At 46.3% G+C, this 23,571-nt stretch overlaps 1 protein-coding gene across 1 annotated transcript in view; it reads left to right on the top strand.

The window, feature by feature from the left end:
* The first annotated feature begins 4 nt into the window (after positions 1 to 4).
* Positions 5 to 23,571, top strand: part of TRIO (trio Rho guanine nucleotide exchange factor) — a 365,512-nt gene continuing 341,945 nt past the window's right edge. The window contains exon 1 of the mRNA XM_023218272.3: positions 5 to 161. Within this exon, the coding sequence (XP_023074040.2) occupies positions 5 to 161 (157 nt within the window). The remainder of the gene's footprint in view (positions 162 to 23,571) is intronic.

A 23,571-nucleotide genomic window follows, 5' to 3' on the forward strand; every position in this document is an offset into this window, starting at 1 on the left:
AGCCATGAGCGGCAGCAGCGGCGGCGCCGCCGCCCCCGCCGCGTCCTCCGGTCCCGCCGCGGCGGCCAGCGCGGCTGGCTCGGGCTGCGGGGGCGGTGCCGGCGAGGGGGCCGAGGAGGCGGCCAAGGACCTGGCCGACATCGCGGCCTTCTTCCGATCCGGTGAGTGCAACAGCGGCGGGCCAGCCAAGCGGCTCTGCCCGAAGCGTTCGGCCGACCCGCCGCGGAGCTGCAGAGCTCCGGCCACCACGCGCCGGTGCCCACCCGTCCGTCGGGGCCCGCACGCTCTCGCCTGGGGCCACTACTTCCACGCGCCGGGACTGCCTGCCCCACATCCGCGTGTCCCGCTGCCCGCGCAGCCCGGCGCGCGGCAGCTTGGCCCGAACGCCACCACTTCGCCTTCCCTGCACCCGCCCCTCGTTCCAGGGCAGAATCCCCCGGTCTCCCGCTCCCGGCAGCCGCGGCTTCGCGGGCTGGGGCGCCGGCTCTTTGTCTCTTTCGCTGGAGGACCGAGGAGGCGGCGGCGGAGATGGCGTGGGCGGAGGCTCTTACCCCGGAGACCGAGCGGACTGAGCCGGGGCGGGTCCGGGACGGGAAATTGGTCTCTGATCTGTGCCTGTTTGTGCCTGATTTGTACCTGGACCCTCCTCGATCCCTTTAGCAGCCAGGTTTCTTTGCTTGGCCCGCTAGCCTGTCATCTCCCCAGCCTCGGTCTACACTTCTGTGAAACGGGGCAGTCACGGCATTCACTGCCCAGGGAATGGGGACGGTGGCCGAGCTGAAGCTCGGAGGGCCGGGAGGCGCGGTGAGCCATTGTCTCCGGGGACGACCCGGGAGGGTCAGCTGGGAACGTGGCCCCGGGGGGCGGTGCGGGACTGGGGCTCGCGGGGCACTGCGTGGGTGGCGTGGAGGTGGAGGCAGTGCCAGGTGGCTCCGAGTCCACCCCGGCGTGGAGGAGGTGGCCTCGGGAGAGGCGCGGGTGGCGACCGGTCCGTGGGAGGGGCGCCGGGTTTGCTGCGCAGGGGGCGTGACAGGGCGTCCCCGGTACCCCAGCGGCGGCGCCTCCTCCCGCCCCGGCCCAGATCCCGCGCGAGCCGGGCCCGCGTCCCCGTGTCCCGCGTCCCCGCGCCCAGTCCCGTCTGCTCGCGCGTCGGCTGAGCAGCAGCAGCAGCAGGAGGAGGAGGAGGCGGCGGCGGCGGCGGCCTCGGGGCCCGCAGCCCAGAGCGCTATCCTTAGCGGGCCGGGTGCGGGGCAGGGAGGATGCAGACTCTGCGTTGGAGAGCGGAGGAGGGCGGGCCAGGTCGGGGCCTGGAGAGGCGGGCGGGGGTGCTGGTGGCGGCCCCGGGGAGGACGGCAGGGCTGGGGACACCGACGGGCCGGGGGAGCGGCCCTGCACTGGGGGACGCGCGGGAGGTCGGCGGCTCACGCTTTTCCGTGGCCTCTTTGAAAATCACCTCCCTAGATTCGGTGAGATCAGTTCCACAATCCGGGTCACAAGGAGCAATTGCAGCGGGAGGGCGATGGTGAGAGTGAGAAGTTAGCAGTGCTGATAGATACCTGGTTTAGTACTGTTTTCCCTTGGTTGTCTTGATCTTTGCTAGGCGGGGTTATTTTTGATTCATTTTAGCAGATTGGTTGTGGCTAGGAGTGACACAGCCGACTGTCCAGTGTTAGCTTGGGGTTAATCTACTCCCAGTGCTCGCTCTCCTTGTGAGGTCCCTGCAGAAAGCAAAGGTTAGGAAAACATGAGCTCCTTCTAAAGAAAGCCACCCCCCCCCCTTTTTTTTTTTGGTGCGACTGGCCAGGTAGAGCAGCCCCGTCTTACCTTTTAATAGCAGAACTGGAACGTATTCCATTCATGCCCTGAAGCTAAAGTCTAGCCTGGCTTCTTTTTCTCTCTACCACCTGTCACAGAATAATAGATTCTGTGCAGAATTCAGCTCCTCTACAGCTGTTAGAAAGGCTCTTCTGCGTTGGAGATGGATTTTTTTGGTGCTTGTGAGACCAGGCTTTTTACATCTCTATTATGCATAGTAGAAAAATCACTTCTGCTGCTGCTAAGAGCCCTCCCTAAAAGACACGGAAGACTTGCTGCCTGTGGGCGTGGTTCTCTCCAGGAGTTGTCGTCTGCTCTTGGCTTTGCTTAGGCCTGTGCTGACCCCGCCGCTGGGGCTCCTGTTCATGTTCCGTTTGGGTCAGAACCAGGTAATGTTGCTCACTGGCTTGTTCCTTTCTTCCGTCCTCCTAAATGACAAACTTAACTTTTAGTTGTTTCACTTAGAACGAGGAGCCAGGGCAGAACTTAAGTAGGTATCATCAGATGCAGCATCCCATTCCGGGGTAACCTGAAACGTCGTTTGAAAGGTGAAATCTCCTTTGGGCAGCTCTGAGTCCCTGACCTAGATCTTGGCTCCAGCATCTAGGCCAACGGTGTCTAGCAGGGGTCAGAGAGGGGCCATTCTGTTGGATGAGTGGGTGTGGGAGTGGGGTTTGAACGGTCAGGGCTGACCAGGCAAGGAAGCTGAGGAGAATGCAGTCAAATCTATCAGAAATCTGGGTTTCTTTTCTAAGACGCAGAAATATGGGAAAATAGGTTCTTATTGACTGGGGAGGACAGATCAGGGTGTGCTTTTGAGCCTGGTACTGAAAGTGCCAACCTGACTTAGACAAAGGCTTTCCATTGGTTGCCTTTCCTTTCTCAGCCCTGAAACTGTTTGCGTGGCTGCCTGATTTTCTTTCTTTTTAAAAATTCCTTCTTGTTGCCCGCATTCGACTTTGTCTTTGTGGCCACAGATTGAAAACTAATACCAGTGGTTGGATGAAGAAAGAGAAGACTTTAATAGAACTTTTAAACAATTAAGGGAAGTTCAGAAATAGAGTGAATAGTCCTGTGATTTCTCTATTACTGGAAATGCTCACACAGAGGTGCTGTCACCTGGCAGGGTTTGGAGCTGGGCTCAGGGAACAGGACTGCTGCCCTGGGGAGGGGTCCGGGAGATGACCTTGGGGCTGTTCCCCTTTGCCTGTGGACTCTGGCTTTCTCTGAGCCCTCAGTGCCTAATCCTTGTTCTCCGCTTTTCTTTGGGTAGTTCAGGGCTCCAGAGCCCTGGTGCTCTTCTCCTCTGCTGAGCATCCACCCAGGTTCACCTCACCCAAGGTCTCATTTCTTATGCTGTCATTCCGTTCTCTGCTTGGGACCTTGGCACTCCCTATTCATTTTGACCATCCTGATCACCTATTTATAGACCTGGCATGAAGCAGGCAGGCCAATTAGTGTTCAAGTGGATTGAGTTGTAATAATGTGAGTCAGGTCCTGGTGCTTGTGTGTTAAAGAGCAGTAAGAGATTTTCTGCAGGTGTTAGTGAATTTTGAACTTCTCTTTTCTCCTTTGCACAGAGCTCAGCACAGTAAAACCAATTTCAATGCAAAAGCAAAGAAAAAAAAAAAAAGAACACCACAAAAATGAGCTAGTCTTGTTTTAATTTTATTTTTACAGATGAGGACTCAGCCTTAGGGAGGTTTCATGACTTGCCCCCCAGACTGGAACTTGGGTAGAGACAGAGTCAGGGCCCTGGTCCCTGGTGCTGTTTCCTGGTCGCCTCTCATAGCCAGGACGTTGCTTACATTAGTTCTCAACCCCACTGGGACCAATCATTTTTATTGCCAATCTATTTTGGGGCTCTGTTCTCGTGGCAATAAATCATTCTTTCAGAGCTCCCTGTTTAACCTTGCGAGAGAGTGTGTGTGTGGTGGGGGTGCTTACATAAATGCATTATTTTTAACCTGCCTGGCACTCTTTAGGTTGGCGTTAAATGAATATCTGGAGAATAAAGGTTTGTGGTTATTCTGAAGCATCATGTCCTGTCGTGCTTGGTTTCTTTCATTATTAAATCTTATTCTGGACTCCTGCAGCCCCACTCCTTCCAGGGAACATGTGAAGAAAATCAAGTCTGTTAGTGAGGGAGAAGCACACATACCTGTATGTGTTTTGATATGATGGTTTCCTCAAGGAGTATGGAGGGAAGCTTTTCTTCATATTTATGCCTTTAACACCGCTGAGGTAGTTGGCCCGGGGCGGGCTGTGCTACTTCTGTTGGTATTCAGAAGCCTGGCAGCTTTGGTGGTTGTGAGCACCGATAATGATTGTATTACAAAGTGGGTCCTTGTTGCCCTCAATATTTTGAAAATGGAAACTGAAGGAAATGTAATTTGATAGTGAATGTTAGTTTCTCCTTTTTAGGTGGCACAGTCAGTTTTAGAGGAAAGCAAGGAGATTTCTAAAATTCCTATAAGTGACTTTCGAGAAATCAAAGAAGTGCAGTAAAGTCATCATTGAAAGTAGTTTTCATTGAGACCTTGTAAACGGTCATATTGATGTGGGGTATTGTATTTTTTCCCTTTGCAGTTTAACTATTTAAGATTCAAATGAAAATTTAAAGAAGCCATTTCCACTATTTAAATGATTAACCAAGATTTAAATGAAGTCGGTGGTAGTGTTCAAAACGAAGCATGTGGTTTAAATATATTTCCTAAATGTATGCTGAAAATAGGTAATTTCAGTGGTCTTTTTTGACCTTTTAAATGTTGTGATAAATTCGAGATTTGTTCTGAACTGCGAGTGAAAGATGTGTTTGAAGCTGTCATAATCTAAGTCAGCTGTATTCAATATTTACTTTAAGTTTATTTACTTGACTATCGAGAAAATAAAAGTGTATCTCATATCCTTGGCAGAATTTCGGAGAAAAGTCTAATTCTTAATCAATAGCCACGCTTTACTGCCTGGTAAACTCACTGATGTTGATAGGGGTGAGCTGTGTTTTACTACAAAAAGCAGTGATGACACCCCACCCCCCATTCCTCCTCAATTCTATAATGAGTTGGCTTTTATTTCCTGAAGTGCATTGTCTTGACAAAATTTTAAAAAACTGACAAGAAATAGTATCAACTCCCTGGATAGTGAAAACTTGGATTTGCGGGAGAATCCCAGTGTATTCTGGTGGAAAGTGGGTGCTCTGACCTCGTCCTCCCATTTCTTCCAAGTACTCAGCTGAGTCGACTTGGTCAAACTGACAAGGGTGATTCAGGTGTGGTTGGCCTGGTGGATGGAGATGCAGTGTTTTGAATCTTCTCAGCCTCATTTTAATTGATGGGCTGCAGGGACCAGGCTGGGTCTTCAGCTGGAGCAAGGGGTAAGCGGGTTAGATGTGCAGCCACAGGGTTCTCTTCATCCTTTTCTAGTTCTGCTTACGTGCTGTTCAGTGGGCCACTGGGAGAGGGAATGAACAGGGAGACTTCCCAGTGACCCTTGCACTTAGGAATTCTGGCTGCTGCTACTCAGCGAGAGCTGTTCTGGGAATTCCTATTGCTGTGCCTCTGAACCGAGGGGAAGGGAGCACAGAGGAGTGGGCAGAGGCCTGCGGGGCCCTGCGTGTGCTGCTGGCTTCCTGCTGGACCCCTGGTCTCCTCCCCCTGTGCCCACAGAGCAGGACTTTGCTCTCACTGCCAAGGTGCCCAGCTCCCTGCCAGTTTGTAAATCTCAAAGGGAGATACCTGGCTAGACTCTCCAGTGGGGACTCCCAGCTTTTTGATGTTACTGAGCCTTTTGTGCAAGACAGTCTTGCTTATGGGGAATCTTGCTCTCATGTTTAATGGTTAACAAGTGCATAAACACTCATTTTCACTTTTCATTCATTCATGGAAACACTTAATTTGCTTACTGAATAGTTGTGTTGTTACCTTAATTTCCTCTTTTCTGTCCCCTCTCCACATAAGGAAGCCCCTTGAAACCCAAATTACTAACCACCTGCCCCCTGGGAAAGGTTGTATGTGGGGAGAGAGAGAGCAAGCCAGAGTGAGGCTACGAGCTGGGGGCGGAGGGCATTGACCTCTGAGATTTCTCCCTGTGCCATTTGATGGCAGAGGGGCTGTGGAAATGTAAAACCTCATTTTGGTGATGAACATACTTGAGTTTTAGATTACTGACTCTTTAATTAGCCACATGTCTACTCTTGTCTGGTGGGGGAGGATTGCAAAGTAGTCTAGAGCTGGTGTTTTGGAGGCATCTTCCTATTTAGGCTTTGTCATAAATGAGTGCATTTTAGCAGTTACACTGGCAGAGAAAGCTTTCATGAAAACTTAGTGAACCCAAAGACTGGATTCCAGGTCTAGGGTACTTTGGCTTTGCAGCGTCCACGTGAGTTGATCAGGCTTGTTTTTTTTACAGTCTGTAGCCCTGCTGTGGGCAGGGATGGATTGCAGGAGGTTTCTCTTGGGGAGGGGTTTCAGCGAGCGGCAGCAGATTTGTCCTTGCCACTCTGTGGACCCCCTTTCCTGAAAGGAGGGAGAGTTAGTGCTGCTCCATTACTGCCTCTCTGCGGGGAACGCCAGGGGTCCCATTGCTGTCTGTTGTTGTTAGCATTGAAACCGTGTAGGTGTGGATAGATCAGAAACTATAGTACTGCCATTCCATTAATGTTGAGTGAAAGAAGACAGTGTCAAAATGCTGCATGCTGTATGAGTTTGTTTATATGACATTGGCAAAAAGATAGAACCGTAGTAACAGAAGCAGATGGTCATTGATTGCCAGGAGTTGGGGGGGTGGAGGAGTGTGGCTACAAGGAGGCAGGAGGCAGGTGAAGGATGGGGAACTGATTTGTATTTTGGTTGTGGCGGCTGCATATGTTAAAATTCACAGACCTTTACATACACACACACACACACAGTTTAACTGCATGTTATTTTAAAATGTGACATTAAAAAAAGACTAATAATAAACTGGGAGAAAATCTATTAAATCAAAGGATTATGTATATGTAGTTAATAAAGGGCTCCCTCAAATCAAGTAAGACAAGACAATCTAGAAAGAAAATAGGCAAACAATTCAGAGAAGTATGAATGGCCAAAAAATACATATTCAGCCTCACTCGTATTCGAGGAAATGCAGATAGAACCAATGATACCAACAAAAGCCAAAGCTCATATAAGTAATTATTCTCTAAGTAAACTTGAACAAAATTGAGTTAACTTGGAAAGATTTTATATTGATTTGAAAGATAGTAATACTTGCTTTCATACTTTGCTATTAGGACCTAGCTTCTTATAAGTGCCAGGGGTAGCCTAGGGCAACGTTAAAGATAGATAGGGGAAATAAAGATTCGTTCCTGGGATTCTGTAATACGTGTGAACTTGGAAATCCATCTGGTGTATACGTCAAATTTGCTGATTTAAAAGACAATAATCTTTAGCTATGGACAGTTACCATTTTTGCTGCTTCAAAATGTCCCACTCCTGTGATTTGTGCTGCTGTCCGGATCGAAGATGACAAGTGGCCCATGCAGGATGATCTTCAGCACCTCACAGTTCCTGGTGTGAAAGAAGAAGCTTCATCTGGAGGGCTTTGTTCCTACATGAGTATCTATAGGAGGTCATTTGCCCTTTGTTCTTAGGCATTCTTGTATATAATTGACAGCTACCTATTTCACAGTATTGACAATTAATAAATGAATTTGTGAAGTGTTAGCCCCACCTACTTTTAAGACTCATAACCATAAAATAAAGCTATGCGTGAACTTGAGAAAAACACAATTCAAATTTAAACGTATAATCCTAAAATGTTTTTAGGTGGGGTTTGTTGGTGCCTGGTTTTTCATACTGTGTGTGTGTGTGTGTGTATGTATGTATGTATGTATGTATGTATATCTCTTGGAAAGTCCTAAAATGCCCCACTTTGGAATTCTGTGGAATAGGTGATTTCAGTGCAAGAATGAATGAATATATTGGAGACTAATACTTGAAATCTGTTTTCAAAGAACTCATGTTTCCTAGTATATATGAAAGCACATGTATAAATGACATGAATGCTCAGGCAAAATGTTTAGATTGTAATTTGAAAATGATGCATATGAGAAGTCATTAAGATGTTGGTCAAAACTGTGTGTGTATAAATTGATCTCCATTGTTTATTCATTTTGCTCTACTTCCTCTTACATTGACCCATCCACTTTTTCAAGTTCACAGTGATTCTTTATTGCTGCTGCCATTGAAGGACGCCACTGATACCTGTGAGAGGGCACTCTTTGGCATTTGCATTCTGGAAGTTTTGCATTTTCTTATTTGTGTTTACTTTTTTTTTTTTTTTTGAGACAGAGTCTCGCTCTGTTGCCCAGGATGGAGTGCAGTGGCACGATCTCGGCTCACTGCAACCTCCACCTCCCGGATTCATGCCATTCTCCTGCCTCAGCCTCCCAAGTAGCTGTGACTGCAGGCGCCTACCACCACGTCCGGCTGATTTTTTGTATTTTTAGTAGAGATGGGGTTTCACCATGTTAGCCAAGATGGTCTACATCACCTGACCTTGTGATCCGTCCACCTCGGCCTCCCAAAGTGCAGGGATTACAGGCATGAGCCACCGCTTGCCCAGCCATTGTGTTTACTTTTCTAGTTCATCCTTGTTCTGCATGACAGATACGCCAGGGCCTGCAGGAATAGCAGAAAACATTCTGTTGTTTTTTGGATAACTGTATTAGTTTAAATTTGAAGTGATAAGGACCAAAAACTACAATTCCTCTATTTTTCATCCTGAAGCTACCACACAAATATTGAAAAACAATGCTTTGACTGCAGTGTTACACATATTTCCACCTAACTAGCTTTACACAATAAAATCTCTAAAGTCTAAATTGCCCAATATTTTGACATCTAAATAACTGGAAAAAATCCCTCATTAGTCTAATAGTAAATAAATAGATTTCTCATTTGTAGGTAGCTTTTTAAAAAATTTAAATTCATGATTATGAGAAATTCTTCCCAGCATTCCCTGCCCTTTTCAGTACCAGAGTGATGAAAGCTGGCATGCAAGGGAGCATTCCTAGCTCAAAAAAAAAAAAAAAAAAAAACACACACACACACACACACAAAAACAAACCCAGATTGCACAGGGGCAGGATGTATTTCACAGTTTTTTTGGTGTGTTTTTTTTGAGATGGAGTCTCCCTCTGTCGCCCAGGCTGGAGTGCAGTGGTGCAGTCTTGGCTCACTGCAACCTCTACCTCCTGGGTTCGGGCAGTTCTCTGCCTCAGCCTCCCGAGTAGCTGGGATTACAGGCGCCCGCCACCATGCCCAGCTAATTTTTTTTGTATTTTTAGTAGAGATGGGATTTCACCATCTTGGCCAGGCTGGTCTTGAATTCCTGACCTTGTGATCCACCCGTCTCCAGGTTCCCAAAGTGCTGGGATTACAGGAGTGAGTCACTGCGCCCGGCTGTATTTCACGCTTTTTAAGGGTCACTTCACCTCCATCTACATTTTGTTGCACTTATCCTAATATGCCTTGGGTCCAGGAACCTGGAGAACGGGCACTCATTTGTTGGTTTCAGGCTGTACCTTTTACTCACGTGCCAATTCAGATCAGCGCATCCTGATGGGTTGCCCATAGGAGAGCCGCTCTTCATGGCAGGGGCTTCACTGTAGAGTCATTTAGTGCCAGAATTTTGTTAGTTGGTCGGTATACATATTACTTTTCCAATATTTAATTGCAGAATTTGCAGGATTCATTGTTAGGCCTTTCTCTCATACCTCATGGCATTGTTTATTAGGTCCAGCTTCAGCTCTGCTGGAGGCTGAATTCTCATAAGGTTCAGCCTGTTTGTGAGATGGAACTGTCCACCGAACCAAAGAGCTGGAAACCTTTGAAAGCCTTGCAAGGTTGAGGTGAAATCACATAGATTTTCGGTGATAACCTGCAGAGTGGACATGGAGCCTTTGGAAAGTAGGATGGCAGCCTCGCAACAGCCTGCCACTGGCCATGCTTGCCACACTCTTGCTATCCTCTAAATCTTTAACAGCAGCTGCCAGGGAGCAGCATGAGAGGCCAGGACCCCTGTCACCGGGGATGAGATAGCACCTTTGGAATTGTGTTCCATAGGAAAGTAAAATAAGCACATCTGCAAAGTAGTAACCTGCTTGCGATATCATAGGATGAGATTTAAGATACTGTGTTTATTTCCTTTTCTCCCAAAGCTGTAAGTGCCATCCTGTCCTCTAAGAAACCCTGGTAAAATCTTCCTCTTCACTGTTATCTCCGTACTGCCACCACTGGGTTTACCACCTGAGGGCCTGTACTTTGCCAGGCACTGTGCAGAGTGTTTTATGTATTTTTCCTTGTATAGATGCAGCTCCCCCTCCTTCAGCAGGTGAATGCCGTTCCTGGGTTGTGGATGAGGATGTCTGCTTCTGGTAGGGCAAGTGACCTGCCTGCCCCATTTGACTCTGTTTGTGAGGGCTTGAGTTGGAATTTAAGCCCAGGGCTGGCAGATTACAAAGCCCCCTCCATGCCCCTTCCCTCTCTAATGGAGGGAGAACAGCATCCCACAGCCTCCTGGATTTTCATTTTAAAATCCTGAAAGTTGAATTTGTGTATACTCGTGTGTTGAGGATCAAAGCTATAATTTACGAGTCTCACACCAAATAAAAGTTGAGTGAAAGATTCCAGGCTATAGCAAGTATTTTTCTCATGTTGGTTTGGGCCCTGTAATTTAGTTTCTGTGCCTTTCCTCTTCTCACCTAATTAAAACCGATGTTACCTTTTACATAAATAACCCTAGCAGTCCCAGCTTTCCAATGCAGGCATGTTGGCTCTGTTGAGTTTTACAGGCTCCCCCTGCACACGGTCTGGGGAGAAATCCTGATTGAAATCTTGGCCCTCTGTTTTCTTGGCTGTCTGGACTTGGACTCAAGCGTTGGATAGGAAATCTCCGTGGCCGTTAACGTGGGGGTGGGGAGTACGGGAAGGGCGGGGAGAGGCTGGCCCGGGAGAGAGGTTCCTCAGCCCCTGCTGTGTGTGACACATGAGAACACTACTAGGGCTTCCTTTCTAACTCAGGAAAGGAACAGGGCCAGGGAGTGAGAGGGGAAGGAGGGCGCCACTGAGCTGCTTTTTTGGGGTCGGTTTTATACAATGGGTGTGGTCACTCCTGGTTTTACTATATATAGCTGTTTCGTTGCAGCCACTCATTTTTTTGCTGTTATTCATCAAAATGTGCATGTAGATGATATTTAGTCAGGGGAAGCAGGGTCATTTCCTTCCCACTGCCTTAGGCACGTGTCCTAGGCCGTTCTGTGTGTGGGTTGCGTTCTTGTCAGCCACACCTCATGTGGTCCCCTCACAGTCAATGGCATGATTTTATGGGATGCCCGCTCAGGTTTATGCCCACATAAAACTTCTGAGCTGTTGTTTTCCAGTATCATTTCCACACTGGGAATATGCTCTGTTTTTCCGTGTGACTCCACGTTTACTGTGGAGTTTTAATATTTCAGTCAGGATGATTGAAATGCTGGTCTCTTGAAGGCAGACATTGTATAATCAGAAGGTAGATTGCACTCTAAACATTTACAAGTCACTTCCTCCTAGTTTGCCCTAGGAGTTTCTCAAACTTTCAAGCTTTTACATTTTTATGTAATTCTCACCTTTAGAAGATTTCTAGAATTAAAAGGATTGGCCTTTAAGACCCTGGGTTGCTTTTGACCTGCTATTGTAGTATATCTTTTATTTTAAACTAGTAAAGGTGATACAAAGCTCAGGTCCGAATTAACTTAGTTGAATTGTGATTTTGCTGTTTATTTTTATTTTTATTTTTATTTTTTTTGAGACAGAGTCTCGCTCTGTCGCCCAGGCTGGAGTGCAGTGGCGCAGTCTTGGCTCACTGCAAGCTCTGCCTCCCAGGTTCACGCCGTTCTCCTGCCTCAGCCTCCCGAGTAGCTGGGACTACAGGTGCCCGCCACCATGCCTGGCTTATTTTTTTGTATTTTTTGTAGAGACGGGATTTCACCGTATTAGCCAGGTTGGTCTTGATCTCCTGACCTTGTGATCCGCCTGCCTCGGCCTCCCAAAGTGCTGGGATTACAGGTGTGAGTCACCGCGCCTGGCCTTTGCTGTGTAGTTTTTGGTCATTTAGTTGGTCCATGTATTAATTGTGGATTGCATCCAAAGTTATTTCGGAGGGGGTAAACTTTACTTTGAGAAATTGTCATGCTCGAAGCAAGAACAGCCTCAGATCGCAGTTGTAAGTATTTCACCACTTCTGCTTTGTCTTCCTGTCTCTCTTTCTGCATATAGATAATTTACATATTACCTTGTTTCTGAGCCATTTGAGAGTAGGTTACAAATACGATGATGTCCCTTACCTCTAAATGGTTCAGTGTATTTTCTAAGAGTGTGAGAACATGCTCTTACATAGTGATCATAATCAGGAAATTAGTTTTGATACAATATCATGATCTAAATCACTAACACCTTTTTACCAATTGTCTCAGGATTGTCCTTTTTTGGCAGTTAAAAAAAATTATGGTCCAGGACCTCATTCAGGACCATGTTACGTTTAGTTTGTTGTGTCTCTTCCGTTTCCTTGAATTCGGAGCATCTCCTCAGCCTGTCTGTCTTGTTACCCTGATAGTTTTGACAATTACAGGGTGGTTATTTTAAAGACGGGCCCCCAGTTTGGGTTGCCTGATTCTCACGAGTAGATTCAGGCTGTGCATTTTTGGCAGACAGGCTGCATCCTTTTTGGAGCATCGTGTCTGGGAACATGTGATACCCACTGTCCCTCTGTGCTGATGTGCACGTTGATCACTTGGTTCAGGTGATGACTAGCAGGTCTCTCCACCTTATTTGTCCCTTTGTCATTGGTTAGCATTTTGTGGGGAGTTAATTTAAGGCTGTTCCTCTCCTTCCTTTCACTTGCTAGTTGTAGCATCCATTGATGATCTTCGCCTGAATCAGTGGTTAATATGATGGTTGCGAAATGTTGACTTTTTTTTCTAACTTTGTAATCCTTTTTGTATGTAGTTGACTTTGTACTGCAAGGAAGAGCTTTTCTTCTCTTCCACTTACTTATTTATATAAGTATGGCCTCAGGAATTCCTGTTTTATGCGATGAGCTATAATCCTTTACTGTCATTTAGTTGGATGCTCTAATTACCTAAGATTTGGCTAATGGGAGCCCCTTCATCCTGGCTCTTTTACCTTTTGTGACCTGTCTCCATCATTTTTTGGAGCAGTTTCTTACTTTCTGGCACAATAAACTGTTCCAGGTGCACCTTGCGCTTTCCTTGCCCCAGTGCTGGGATCAGCCAATTCTCCAAGGAGCCCTTGGAGAAATGGTTCATTTTAGTAGAGAATGGTATTTAGAAACACGATCTAGGCACTAAGCGTGTTCATTGCTGCAGAGTTGTCATGCTTTTAGGGCCTCTCAAGCAGACAGAGCTAAGAAGTGTATGCGCGTTTGTGTGTGTATGTACACATACACATAGACGTTCATTACACATGCACACGTCCTCTCGGTAATAAAAACCATGTGTTTATACTCAGTGTCTCCAATTCCAGTACAGTACCGCAGAGTGCATTTTGGTCTTTCCTCTTCCATATTTGTAATTCCCTTCTCTGACAGTGAAAATCCTGGCTCCTTTTATCCTCTGTACCTTTACTTACTCACTCAATCCTCAATATGCAGAACCTAATTACAGAATGCTGACCCATACCACGGTGATAAATGAACCTCCACCCCCAAGTTTAAACTGTTCAAATCAGCAGTTAGTGGTCAGCTTCTGTTCAGCTCAGTGCCTTGTCAGTTAGTCATCCAAACAAAACAGATGAAGTAATGCTCTGTAGTTCCCCAGGGGCATGTTTAAGAAAAGAGCTGCCAGACTCCATCAACAGCTTACTTTCTGGTGATGTCGAAGCACAAAATTGAAAAATCAGGAGTCGCCAGAAAAGAAAGGGAGATGAATTTCGTACAGTTTATAAAAAGGACACCTGTTGTGGGAAAAACAGTTTGTCATCTTCATCTCAGCGTACAAATTGCCAAAGAGAAGAAATAAAAAGGAAAGTGGTGAGCCAGTGACAATGGGTGTGTAGAGGAGGATGGGTCAGGCGGACCTTTCTCAGGGATCCACTGCATTCTACAAGTAGAAGAAGCTGAGTTCATGTGTTGGAGTAAGCTGTGAGTCATGACTTGAAAGACTGTTGCTTACTGCCCTTCATTGACTAAATATTTCTTTCCAGAAACCACCTGCAGTAAATTCAAGGCAGCTATGTTTCAGCCTCAGTGCGGGATTTCTGGGAACTGAGTTTATGTGCACTCAGTCCCAGAAATCATGGAATGGTGGATGAGATCTTATGATTTCATTTGCTGTTCTGTGTTTTTCTTCTCTCTCTCTCGCGCCCGCTCCCCGCCCCCCGCCCCCCGTCTTGCTCTCTCTCCCTGTCGCCCTCTCTCCCCGCTCTGTCTCTCCCTTTCTCTCTTTCCTTTGAGACAGGGTCTTGTTCTTGCCCAGGCTGGAGTGCAGTGGTGTGGTCTCGGCTCACTGCAGTCTCCACCTTCTGGGCTCAAGTTCCTGTCTCAGCCTCTGTCTCAGCCTCCTAAGTAGCTGAGACTTGGAGCGTGTGCCACCACACCCAGCTAATTTTTGTATCTTTTTTTGTACAGATGGGGTTCTGCTGTATTGCCCAGGCTGGTCTTGAACTCCTGGACTCAAGCGATCCACCTACCTCAGTCTCCCAAAGGGCTGAGATTATACACCTGAGCCACTGCACCCGGCCTGTTCTTTGTTTTTCTACATTAAATGATGATATGGATATTAGGTCCCTGACTTGGGGAGACAGTCTCAGTTACATATTCTGTACTGCCCATAAACATCCTCATGCTTGTTAGATTGTGTTCTGGAAAATTTGGCCTCTGTATTTGTAGCAGCACTTCCTATGATGACACGTTTTAGCAAGAAAAAAATCATAATTTGCTTATTAATATTTTAATGGAGAAAGGCTTTTGATATTAGAAAATCTAGGGGGAGGCCAGGCGCTGTGGCTCACACCTGTAATCCCAGCACTTTAGGAGCCCAAGGCAGGCGGATCACGAGGTCAAGAGATCGAGACCATCCTGGCCAACATGGTGAAACCTGTCTCTACTAAAAATACAAAAATTAGCTGGGCGAGGTGGCGGGCGCCTGTAGTCCCAGCTACTCGGGAGGCTGAGGCAGAAGAATCGCTTGAACCCGGGAGGCGGAGGGTGCAGTGAGCTGAGATCACACCACTGCACTACAGTCTAGCGACAGCGAGACTCGGTCTCAAAAAAAAAAAAAAAATCTGGGAGTAAAAAGTCATGACTAGGGGGTAGTGAGAATGACTGCTAATAGGTCAGATGTTCTGGGGAAAGTTTTTGAGCCAATGGAGATGTTTTGGAATGAGATAGTGATGAGGCTGGAAACGGTGATTTCTTCCTGTAATCCCAGCACTTTGGGAAGCCAAGGTGGGAGGATTTCTTGAGCCCAGCGGTTTGAGAACAGTCTGGGCAACATAGTGAGATTCAGTATCTACCAAAAATTTAAAAATTCGCTGGGCTTGGTGGCGTGCGCCTGTAGTCTCAGCTGTTCAAGAGGCTGGGATGGGAGGATTGCCTGAGCCCAGGTGTTTGAGGCTGTAGTGAGCCATGATTGTGCTACTGCACTCTAGCCTGGGCAGCAGAGTGATGACACCCTGTCTCTCAAATAAATAAATAAATAAATAAATAAATAAATAAAAATAAAGAAAAAAAAGCCACTTAATTTTCTTACCCCTTACAAAGTAGGCAGTGATAACATTATACCTCAGGAAATGGAACTCAGAGAGGTTTTTTAACTTGGCCCAGATCAGGTGGCTATAGGGACAAGGTTACCATGTGCACAGTGGGTTCTGCCGGGGGTGGAATCCGCCTGTGCTGGTGTGTCCTACTCTGACGTGCATGCATCTCACATGGAGGAATTTGACTCAATTTTTTCTACTCCCATTCCCCCTTCTTTTGGTGTTAGAAAAAATGAAATCACCCCTATTTGAAGGAGGGGATTGTGGATAAGATTTGACCAGGTTTCAGTTGTGATTTGATGGCGTATTTGGAAATTTTGTGGAAAACCCTAGGTTAACTTTTCAGGAAGTCGCAGTCAAAAAAGAGAGAGAGAGACTTTGTTTCCCTATAGATTGTTTCAGTCCTGGTGGTGTCTTTTGAGATAGTGAAGAGCATAACTGAAAAAGTGGAAACTGATAATACTTTATTTTTTATTTTTTTTTTGAGACGGAGTCTTGCTCTGTCGCCCGGGCTGGAGTGCAGTGGCCGGATCTCAGCTTACTGCAAGCTCCGCCTCCCAGGTTTACGCCATTCTCCTGCCTCAGCCTCCGGAGTAGCTGGGACTACAGGCGCCCGCCACCTCGCCCGGCTAGTTTTTTGTATTTTTTAGTAGAGACGGGGTTTCACCGTGTTAGCCAGGATGGTCTCGATCTCCTGACGTCGTGATCCGCCCGTCTCGGCCTCCCAAAGTGCTGGGATTACAGGCTTGAGCCACCGCGCCCGGCCAGTTTTTATTGTTTTTTAAACATTCTGGGAAAGTCGAAGGGAGAGGCAACTTTTCTGCTATGCTTCTGCTGAAAATGATATTAACATTAAAAGTCAGTGTCAATGTTTTTCTGCTAGTGTGAGCTTTATGTTCTTTTTTTTTTTTTTTTTTTTTGAGACGGAGTCTTGCTCTGTCGCCAGGCTGGAGTGCAGTGGCATGATCTTGGCTCACTGCAATCTGTGCCTCCTGGATTCAAGTGATACTCCTGCCTCAGGGTCCCAAGTAGCTGGGATTACAGGGGTGCGCCTCCACGTCCAGCTCATTTATTTTTGTATTTTTAGTAGAGACAGGGTTTTACCACGTTGGCCATGATGGTCTCGATCTCTTGACCTCGTGATCTGCCCGCCTCGGCCTCCCAAAGTGCTGGGATTACAGGCATGAGCCACCGCGTCTGGCCACGCTTTATATTCTTGAATTTTGGAGTCACCTCTGCTCACCAGCGTACAGACCGAGACACAGAGTATGTCGTTAGACTCTAAAACAGAAATGGCATTAATTTGCATAAAATCGCATATGCTCTGTTGCAATAATTTTCATTGTGCCCGTTTTAGAATTGAGTTGACACTTCATACAGAGTATTCCAGCTCAATTAAAAAAGAGACATCGCAGAAAGAAGAATTTGTGTGGCTTTGAAATTTATTTTGGGCACAGTCCCTGAAAGAAATGAGCTTCTAAGGACTTTTGTGCTTTGTAGTGTTTTGAAACCCTCTCCCCATTATATACATTAAGAACGCATAGAGCAGGTTGGGGTTGGTCTGCTGTGTAGAATGCCTGCAAAGGGACCAGAAGTCTGTCGGAACAAGAGTCTCTTAGTGCGATGCCTCCCGCTGGGTGGTGACCTTTTCATGATGTTTGGACTGTCATCTTTGTTTCCCAGTTTCAAATGCCTAGCTCAGAATTACTTAGTGCTTGAAGTAGTTTTCATCTTCAAAGGACTTTATGGACATTATTTAATATACATGACACTGTGTAATGAATGAGCTGTTTATCCCTTGAGCAATGTCAACATGCCAGGTGCCATACATCTGGAGAAGACAAAAATAATACTCTGTCCAGTGGGAGTTTATGGTCTAAAGAGGCGAGATGATTAGGCAGATTCTCTCTTTTGGCCTCTTTTAAAAATGTGCTGGGGAATAATGTAGAAATTAAAATTATAAAAGATGATCAACTAGCTCAAGTCTACCTAATTGAAATTGCCCTCAAGGTGAAAATGAAATTTGAGATGCTCTTAAAAAGACATCATGTATTAGTTCCCATTTATCACACATTTACGGGTACACAGCCTATTTTACTTGTGTTACAGGGGAAGAATTCAGTGAAGACTAGTGCAGAATTCTCAGATCTCCTTCCCTACTTGTCCCTTTCCCCCACTGAAGCTCCTCTTTTTGTTTGCATGGTCTAGAATGGCACTTTGTAACCAAGGCCACATGGAGGCCCAAACACACATTGATTATTTTTGTTGAGATGGAGTCTCACTCTGTTGCCCAGGCTGGAGTGCAGTGGTGTGATCTTGGCTCACTGTACCGTCTGCCTCCTGGGTTCAAGTGATTCTCCTGCCTTAGTCTCCTTGCAACTGGGATTACAGGCATGTGTCACTACACCCAGCTAATTTTTGTAGAGATGGGGTTTCACCTTGTTGGCCAGGCTGGTCTTGAACTCCTGACCTCCAGTGATCTGCCTCCCTTGGCCTCCCAAAGTGCTGGGATTACAGGTGTGAGCCACCGTGCCTGGCTCAAACGCACATTTCTTAGTTGTAGATCAGCCTGTCCTTTGTAGCTGCACGGACCTCCTGGGAAACTCGGACTTCTTGCCCTTGTTGGCCTGTTCAGCCCCCATCGCACACCCAGCTCTGTGTTCTATGCTCTATGTACCTGTACCTCTTTGTGTTTGCTGTTCCTTCCTCTTTCTGGCTTCCTTTCCTAACTTAGCTCAAGCATCCTTTCCTTTGGAAAATTGCACTTGACCATCCTGTCCTAGCCTCTTGAGGTCCGTTGGTGTTGGCACGGCACCTTGTGAGAACTGGATTCTGGACTGGTTCCTTTGGGTTGTAACTGTTCCTTTGCTTGTGAGTTTGAGTTGCTGGGACCTCTGACCTCAGCGCCGGCCCAGAGCAGGCCCCAGGTAGAAGTACAGTAGATGCTTGTTGTGATTTATGCCTGTGGTTCCTTCACTCAGATTGTATCAGAATTTCCTGGAAAGTTTTCTTTAAAAATATAGAATCCCTAGAGATTCTGATTTAGTGGTTCTAGATTAAGCCCCTAGAATATGTATTTTGAAAAAACTCTGCTTGTGATTTGTTTTGAGATGGTCTCTCACTCTGTCACCCAGGCTGGAGTTAAGTGGCATGATCATGGCTCACTGCCGCCTTCACCTTCTAGACTCAGGTGATCCACCCACCTCAGCCTCCTGAGTAGCTGGGACTGCAGGTGCATACCACTGTGCCTGGCTAGTTTTTTGTAGAGATGGGGTCTTGCCAGGTAGGCCAGGCAGGTCTCAAACTCCTGGACTGAAGCCATCTGCCTGTCTTGGCCTCCCGAAGTGCTGGGATTATAGGTGTGAGCCACCATGCCTGGTCTCTACTGGTAATTTAGATGCAGAGCTAGGTTTAGGAACCATTGAGTTATGCCAAGGCACAGTATTAGTTGTGGGTTATGGAGTCATGGCCAATTTGGAGTAAGGTGTGCCATTTGCAGAATCATTCCATTCACATTTCTGGAGAGAGTGGAGAAAATGAATGCAGTCCCTTTATGATGAGGATGTGCTCCGTGAAGGAGAAGATGCTGGCTCGTGGAGGAGCTTCCTGCTCTATGAGCATGCTGAAGGCACGATTGGCCCTTCAAACTCTCATTTGAAGTCACTGTGTTGCCATAGAGATATTGTGTGGTGTTAAAGGAGATTAGAGAAATCATGTCGTAAATTATCAGAACAGATGGCTTGTAATTTAACACTCTCCTAGTCCATATTCTTTGTACTGACACTTGAGAACATTGAAGATACCAATTTTTACTTTGTTCTTTTACCTATAAAAATGGCAGAGTTCATATTGAGTAAGACCTACAATGGGTACTGTATATGCCACATACACAGTGTGATATGTGAAAGCATTTTGGGAGTGGCTTCCTTAACTTTGCTAGTATAATTTGTTACTTTTTCCCCTCAGTTCCCTGGATAGATAGAATAAAAAGCCTGTCTTATTATTTTGATAGCACTGGTCAGGGATAATTTTTATCTCCTGGCTTGATAATAATCATATAATATTCCTTTGCAAGTGCAGTTCTGCTTGCACATATTATATGATCATGTAGATTTAGGCAGCATAGTCACTTCCAAGGTGTTTTTATATGTCATCAACCACTAAAGGGTATTTTCTTTTTTTCTCTTTTCTTTTGAGATGGTGTTTCTCTCTGTTGCCCAGGCTGGAATGCAGTGGCACGAGTCAATGCTAGAAAATTTTTTATAAAAGTGCTAGGTAATTATATCAGAAATGATCTGAAAAATAGTCTTATCAGAAGGGCTTAGAGCCATTATAGGAGTGAGGGATGTAGTGTGGAAATAAGCTATGATTTCCTTGATGAGCATGTTGATACTACAAGACAAGGTTGGCTCAACCTCCTGGTAACTGTCCTGCAGCAGAATAGGCTAGCTCCAGCTTCAATACATTGGAATCAGATTGCCTGGGTATTGAATTGCATGGCTTCAGGAGAGGCTGTTTGGTTCTGTGAAGCCACATGTCATGGTAGTGAGGTGAGACTGATGGTAGGAATTGTTCAGGAATCCGATTTTCCTTGAGGGCAGAAAGGCCCTGTTGTACCAAGCTCAGGATCTTGTTTTCCTGAGATTGCTTCAGGCAGATTTAAACAATGGCCTCTTAACCTACTGGATTTAAAGAGTAAGTAGTTTTCCATGATCTTATTTCTCATTAGTAGGGAAATGTAAACTTTTACCTTTGGTCAAAAATTTTGTTCCTGTCAGCTGACCCACTGGTGTGTCATTATGATTGTTTTTTTCCTTGTAGTGTTGCCTTGTCAGTTACTCTTGCCAGAGGAATTTTATCATTGGAGTATCTGCATGTGTAAGTCCAATTCAGCTCTTTACCTAGAGGCCCCATGCCCTGAAGTGTTGCTGTCATTTTGCCTGTTTAGTTACTTTACAAACACTAATGGCATGTAAGGCCCCTGAGAACCCTGGGTCTGGAACAGGCACAGGCCATGGAACGGATGGCCCTTACCAGGTGGTCCTTGGGTGCACGGTGGCTGTGGAGCTGCCGTCTCTCGACAAAGGAAGGAAGGGCACTCTCAGGGAAATCAAATGGGTCAAAGCTGGTCCTCTACACATGTTACTCCTTTAAGCTTCCCAGTAGCTCTACTTTTATTTCTATTTTATTTGAACTTTTATTTTAGATACAGGGGATATACGAGCAGGTTTGTTATGTGAGAATATTGCTTGATGCTAACGTTTGGAATATGGATCCCGTCACCCAGGTAGTGAGCATAGTACCTGATGTGTAGTTTTTAAACCCACGCCCGCACCCTTTAGTAGTCTACAGTGTCTAGTGTTGCCATATTTATGTCCATGCATCCTTACCGTTATCTCCCACTTATAAGTGAGAACGTGCAGTATTTGTTTTTCTGTTCCTGTGTTAATTAAGATTATGGCCTCCAGTTCCATCCATGTTCCTGCAAAAGACTTGATTTCATTCTTTTTTATCGATGCATAGTATTCCATGGTGTATGTGTACCACATTTTCTTTATCCAGTCTACCATTGGTGGGCACGTGGGTTGATTTCGTGTCTTTGCTGTTGTGAATAGTGCAGCTGTATTTTTATTTTATTCTTCCTGTTGACCCTCTGTCTTTCCTTCTGAGGCTCCGTGTCTCTGTGGACCCTTCAAAGGGACTTTCCTTTGTTTAGGAGAGTGACTCACCCTGAGGTCATTCTCAACCTTTCCTTGGGAAGGGATGCAGCCCTTCGCAGACAGAGCTGCATCTGCCCAGAAGTACGCTTTTTCACAAAGGGCCCTGGACCCCAGGTGCCCTCCTGCACAGTAAACTCTACTGGTGGCTACACAAGGTGTAGCCTTGTGGGTCTGGGTTTCCCAGCCTCCAGAGGTAGGAATGCCACCCAGCCTGGGATGGTAGATGGGTGCTAGGCCCACATGGACTGCACTCAGACCTGCTGAGGGAATGAATGCCTTTCTTCTGTAAGTGGACTCCTCATCATTCTGTTTTAACTCCTCTTTTTCTCATTTCTTCCTTTCTCCTGCATTTCTCTTGTCTCTCATTCTTCTTTGACCACTTAAGAGTGATGGTGCCACTTATGGCCATTGCCCATTGCTGAACTGTGCTGGAGGCAGTCAGAGATGAGTCTGATTTCTGGGGCGAGAGTTTAGGGGGATGCTCCCGGTGGAGAGTCTGTTGGATTCTGGATTAGCACCTCACTACAGACTTCAGCTGGGGGTAAGCCGTGTCTTGGAGGCACCCCCTTTTTCTGCCCCAAGGCCCTGGATCTGAGCCTATCTTCTTCTCCATGTCCCCTTCCTGTCTCTCAGGTGTCCTGTCACTTGGTGGGGTCTCTTGACACTTAAATCTCTTTCTGCTTGATCCCAATCCCCTTTAAGCACTGTTTTGTCTAATTTAAAATTCGCATTTTATGATGATCTTAATAAATTTGGGTTAGCAAATAAGCGTGATGCTTCTTAATTTGGGGGTAATTTAATCCCTTTTTCTAAACTGTGGTATATTATTCCTTAAAAATCGATTCGGTGTAGTTGCCCTGGCGTCACATGATTTCTTCTTGACGTTTTCTTTTCTGAGCCGCAGTTTGTGTTGAGGTTAACGCCTACTCATCCCTCTGCCCTGAGTGCTCAGCACATAGTCAGTGCTTAGTGAATGTTTGCCAAAAGCAAGAACAAGCGCTTGCTCATCCCCAAGTCCAGTGGCCAGTTTCCCTGTCTTGTCTCAGGAGGTTGGTGTGATGTGGTAACTATTGAGCCAGCAAACCTGGGCTAGAGGCTGGGCCATTTTAAGGCGTAATGTCCGCTCCAGTAGAAATTTGGGAGAGGGGAAAAAGGAGAAAGGAGATAGTAGATTCTTATGGATGTGGTGTGCGTGTCTGGAATATGGGCATAGGCGGCAGTAGAGAAGGGAGGTCTCAGTAAAAGCAGCTGCCACTGTTTGTTGGGCTGTGTTCACTTGGCTGCTGTCGATCTAACTGCTGTTAACTGTTAATAAACAGTCCTCAAGCACCCATTCTTGGGCTTATGTCTTCTGTGCAATTCCGCAGTCTCTAGATTGACCAGGCTCCCGGTGGACCCTAAGTAGTATTTTCTGACCGATCACTGGGTTTGATCAGTCAGCGGAGGGTGAAGAAACATCCATTATCAGCTTTCCTTTGAGATTTAAGATCTAGTTGCCTCTGGTGTTTCTATTCTGTGTTAATGAGTTGATTTCTGTTTCCTAATGAGTAGGCTGTGGAACAGTAACTCTTCGGGGAAGATGGCATTGGGAAGATTTGCTAAGCTCTTGGGTATATTTTTACATGAGTCTGTTGATGAGCCGGTTAAGAATGTTTCAGGTCTTGCTTTGTCTCCCCATTTCCATAATTCACTTCCATTTTTAGGACTTCTCCCCAGCGTCAAAACTTTATTTACACGAATCTGAAAGCAGGCTGCAGGGCTGTTTGAAATCACACCCGTCAATATGAGGCCAACCCAGTTTTTCATAAATAGGTCAGATTGTTTCTATAAAGTAGGATTCCAAAAACAGTCTCGTTAAAGCAAAAGTATTTTAGGAAAAGATACCCATTGTTTAAACCTTAAACCTGTCACTAGGGCTTGGGATAATACTAGCACTAGAAAATGCTAATTTCTGGGGCCTGCCTTGGAAGAAGTGAGACTTGCCGCAGACATTATGAAGAGAAAGCTTGCGGGCCACATGGACTAAGGCCCAGGGATAGGCGTGAGTCAGAGGCTGGGCGAGGGCCTCTAAGGAGCTCTTGGTGCCCTTGAAGAGGAGCTTGGTTCTGGGTGGGTGCACCATGAAGAGCTGTTACTGGCAGCATTCACGCCCCTGCCCCCCACCACCAGCGGAGCAAGTACCCTTGCTTTACCTAAGTACTGAACGTTCATTTCTTAGTAGAGATTGACTTAAATCTGTAAGT

The sequence above is a fragment of the Piliocolobus tephrosceles genome, chromosome 4 (genome assembly GCF_002776525.5).
Source record: "Piliocolobus tephrosceles isolate RC106 chromosome 4, ASM277652v3, whole genome shotgun sequence".
In the NCBI taxonomy this organism is placed as follows: domain Eukaryota; kingdom Metazoa; phylum Chordata; class Mammalia; order Primates; family Cercopithecidae; genus Piliocolobus; species Piliocolobus tephrosceles.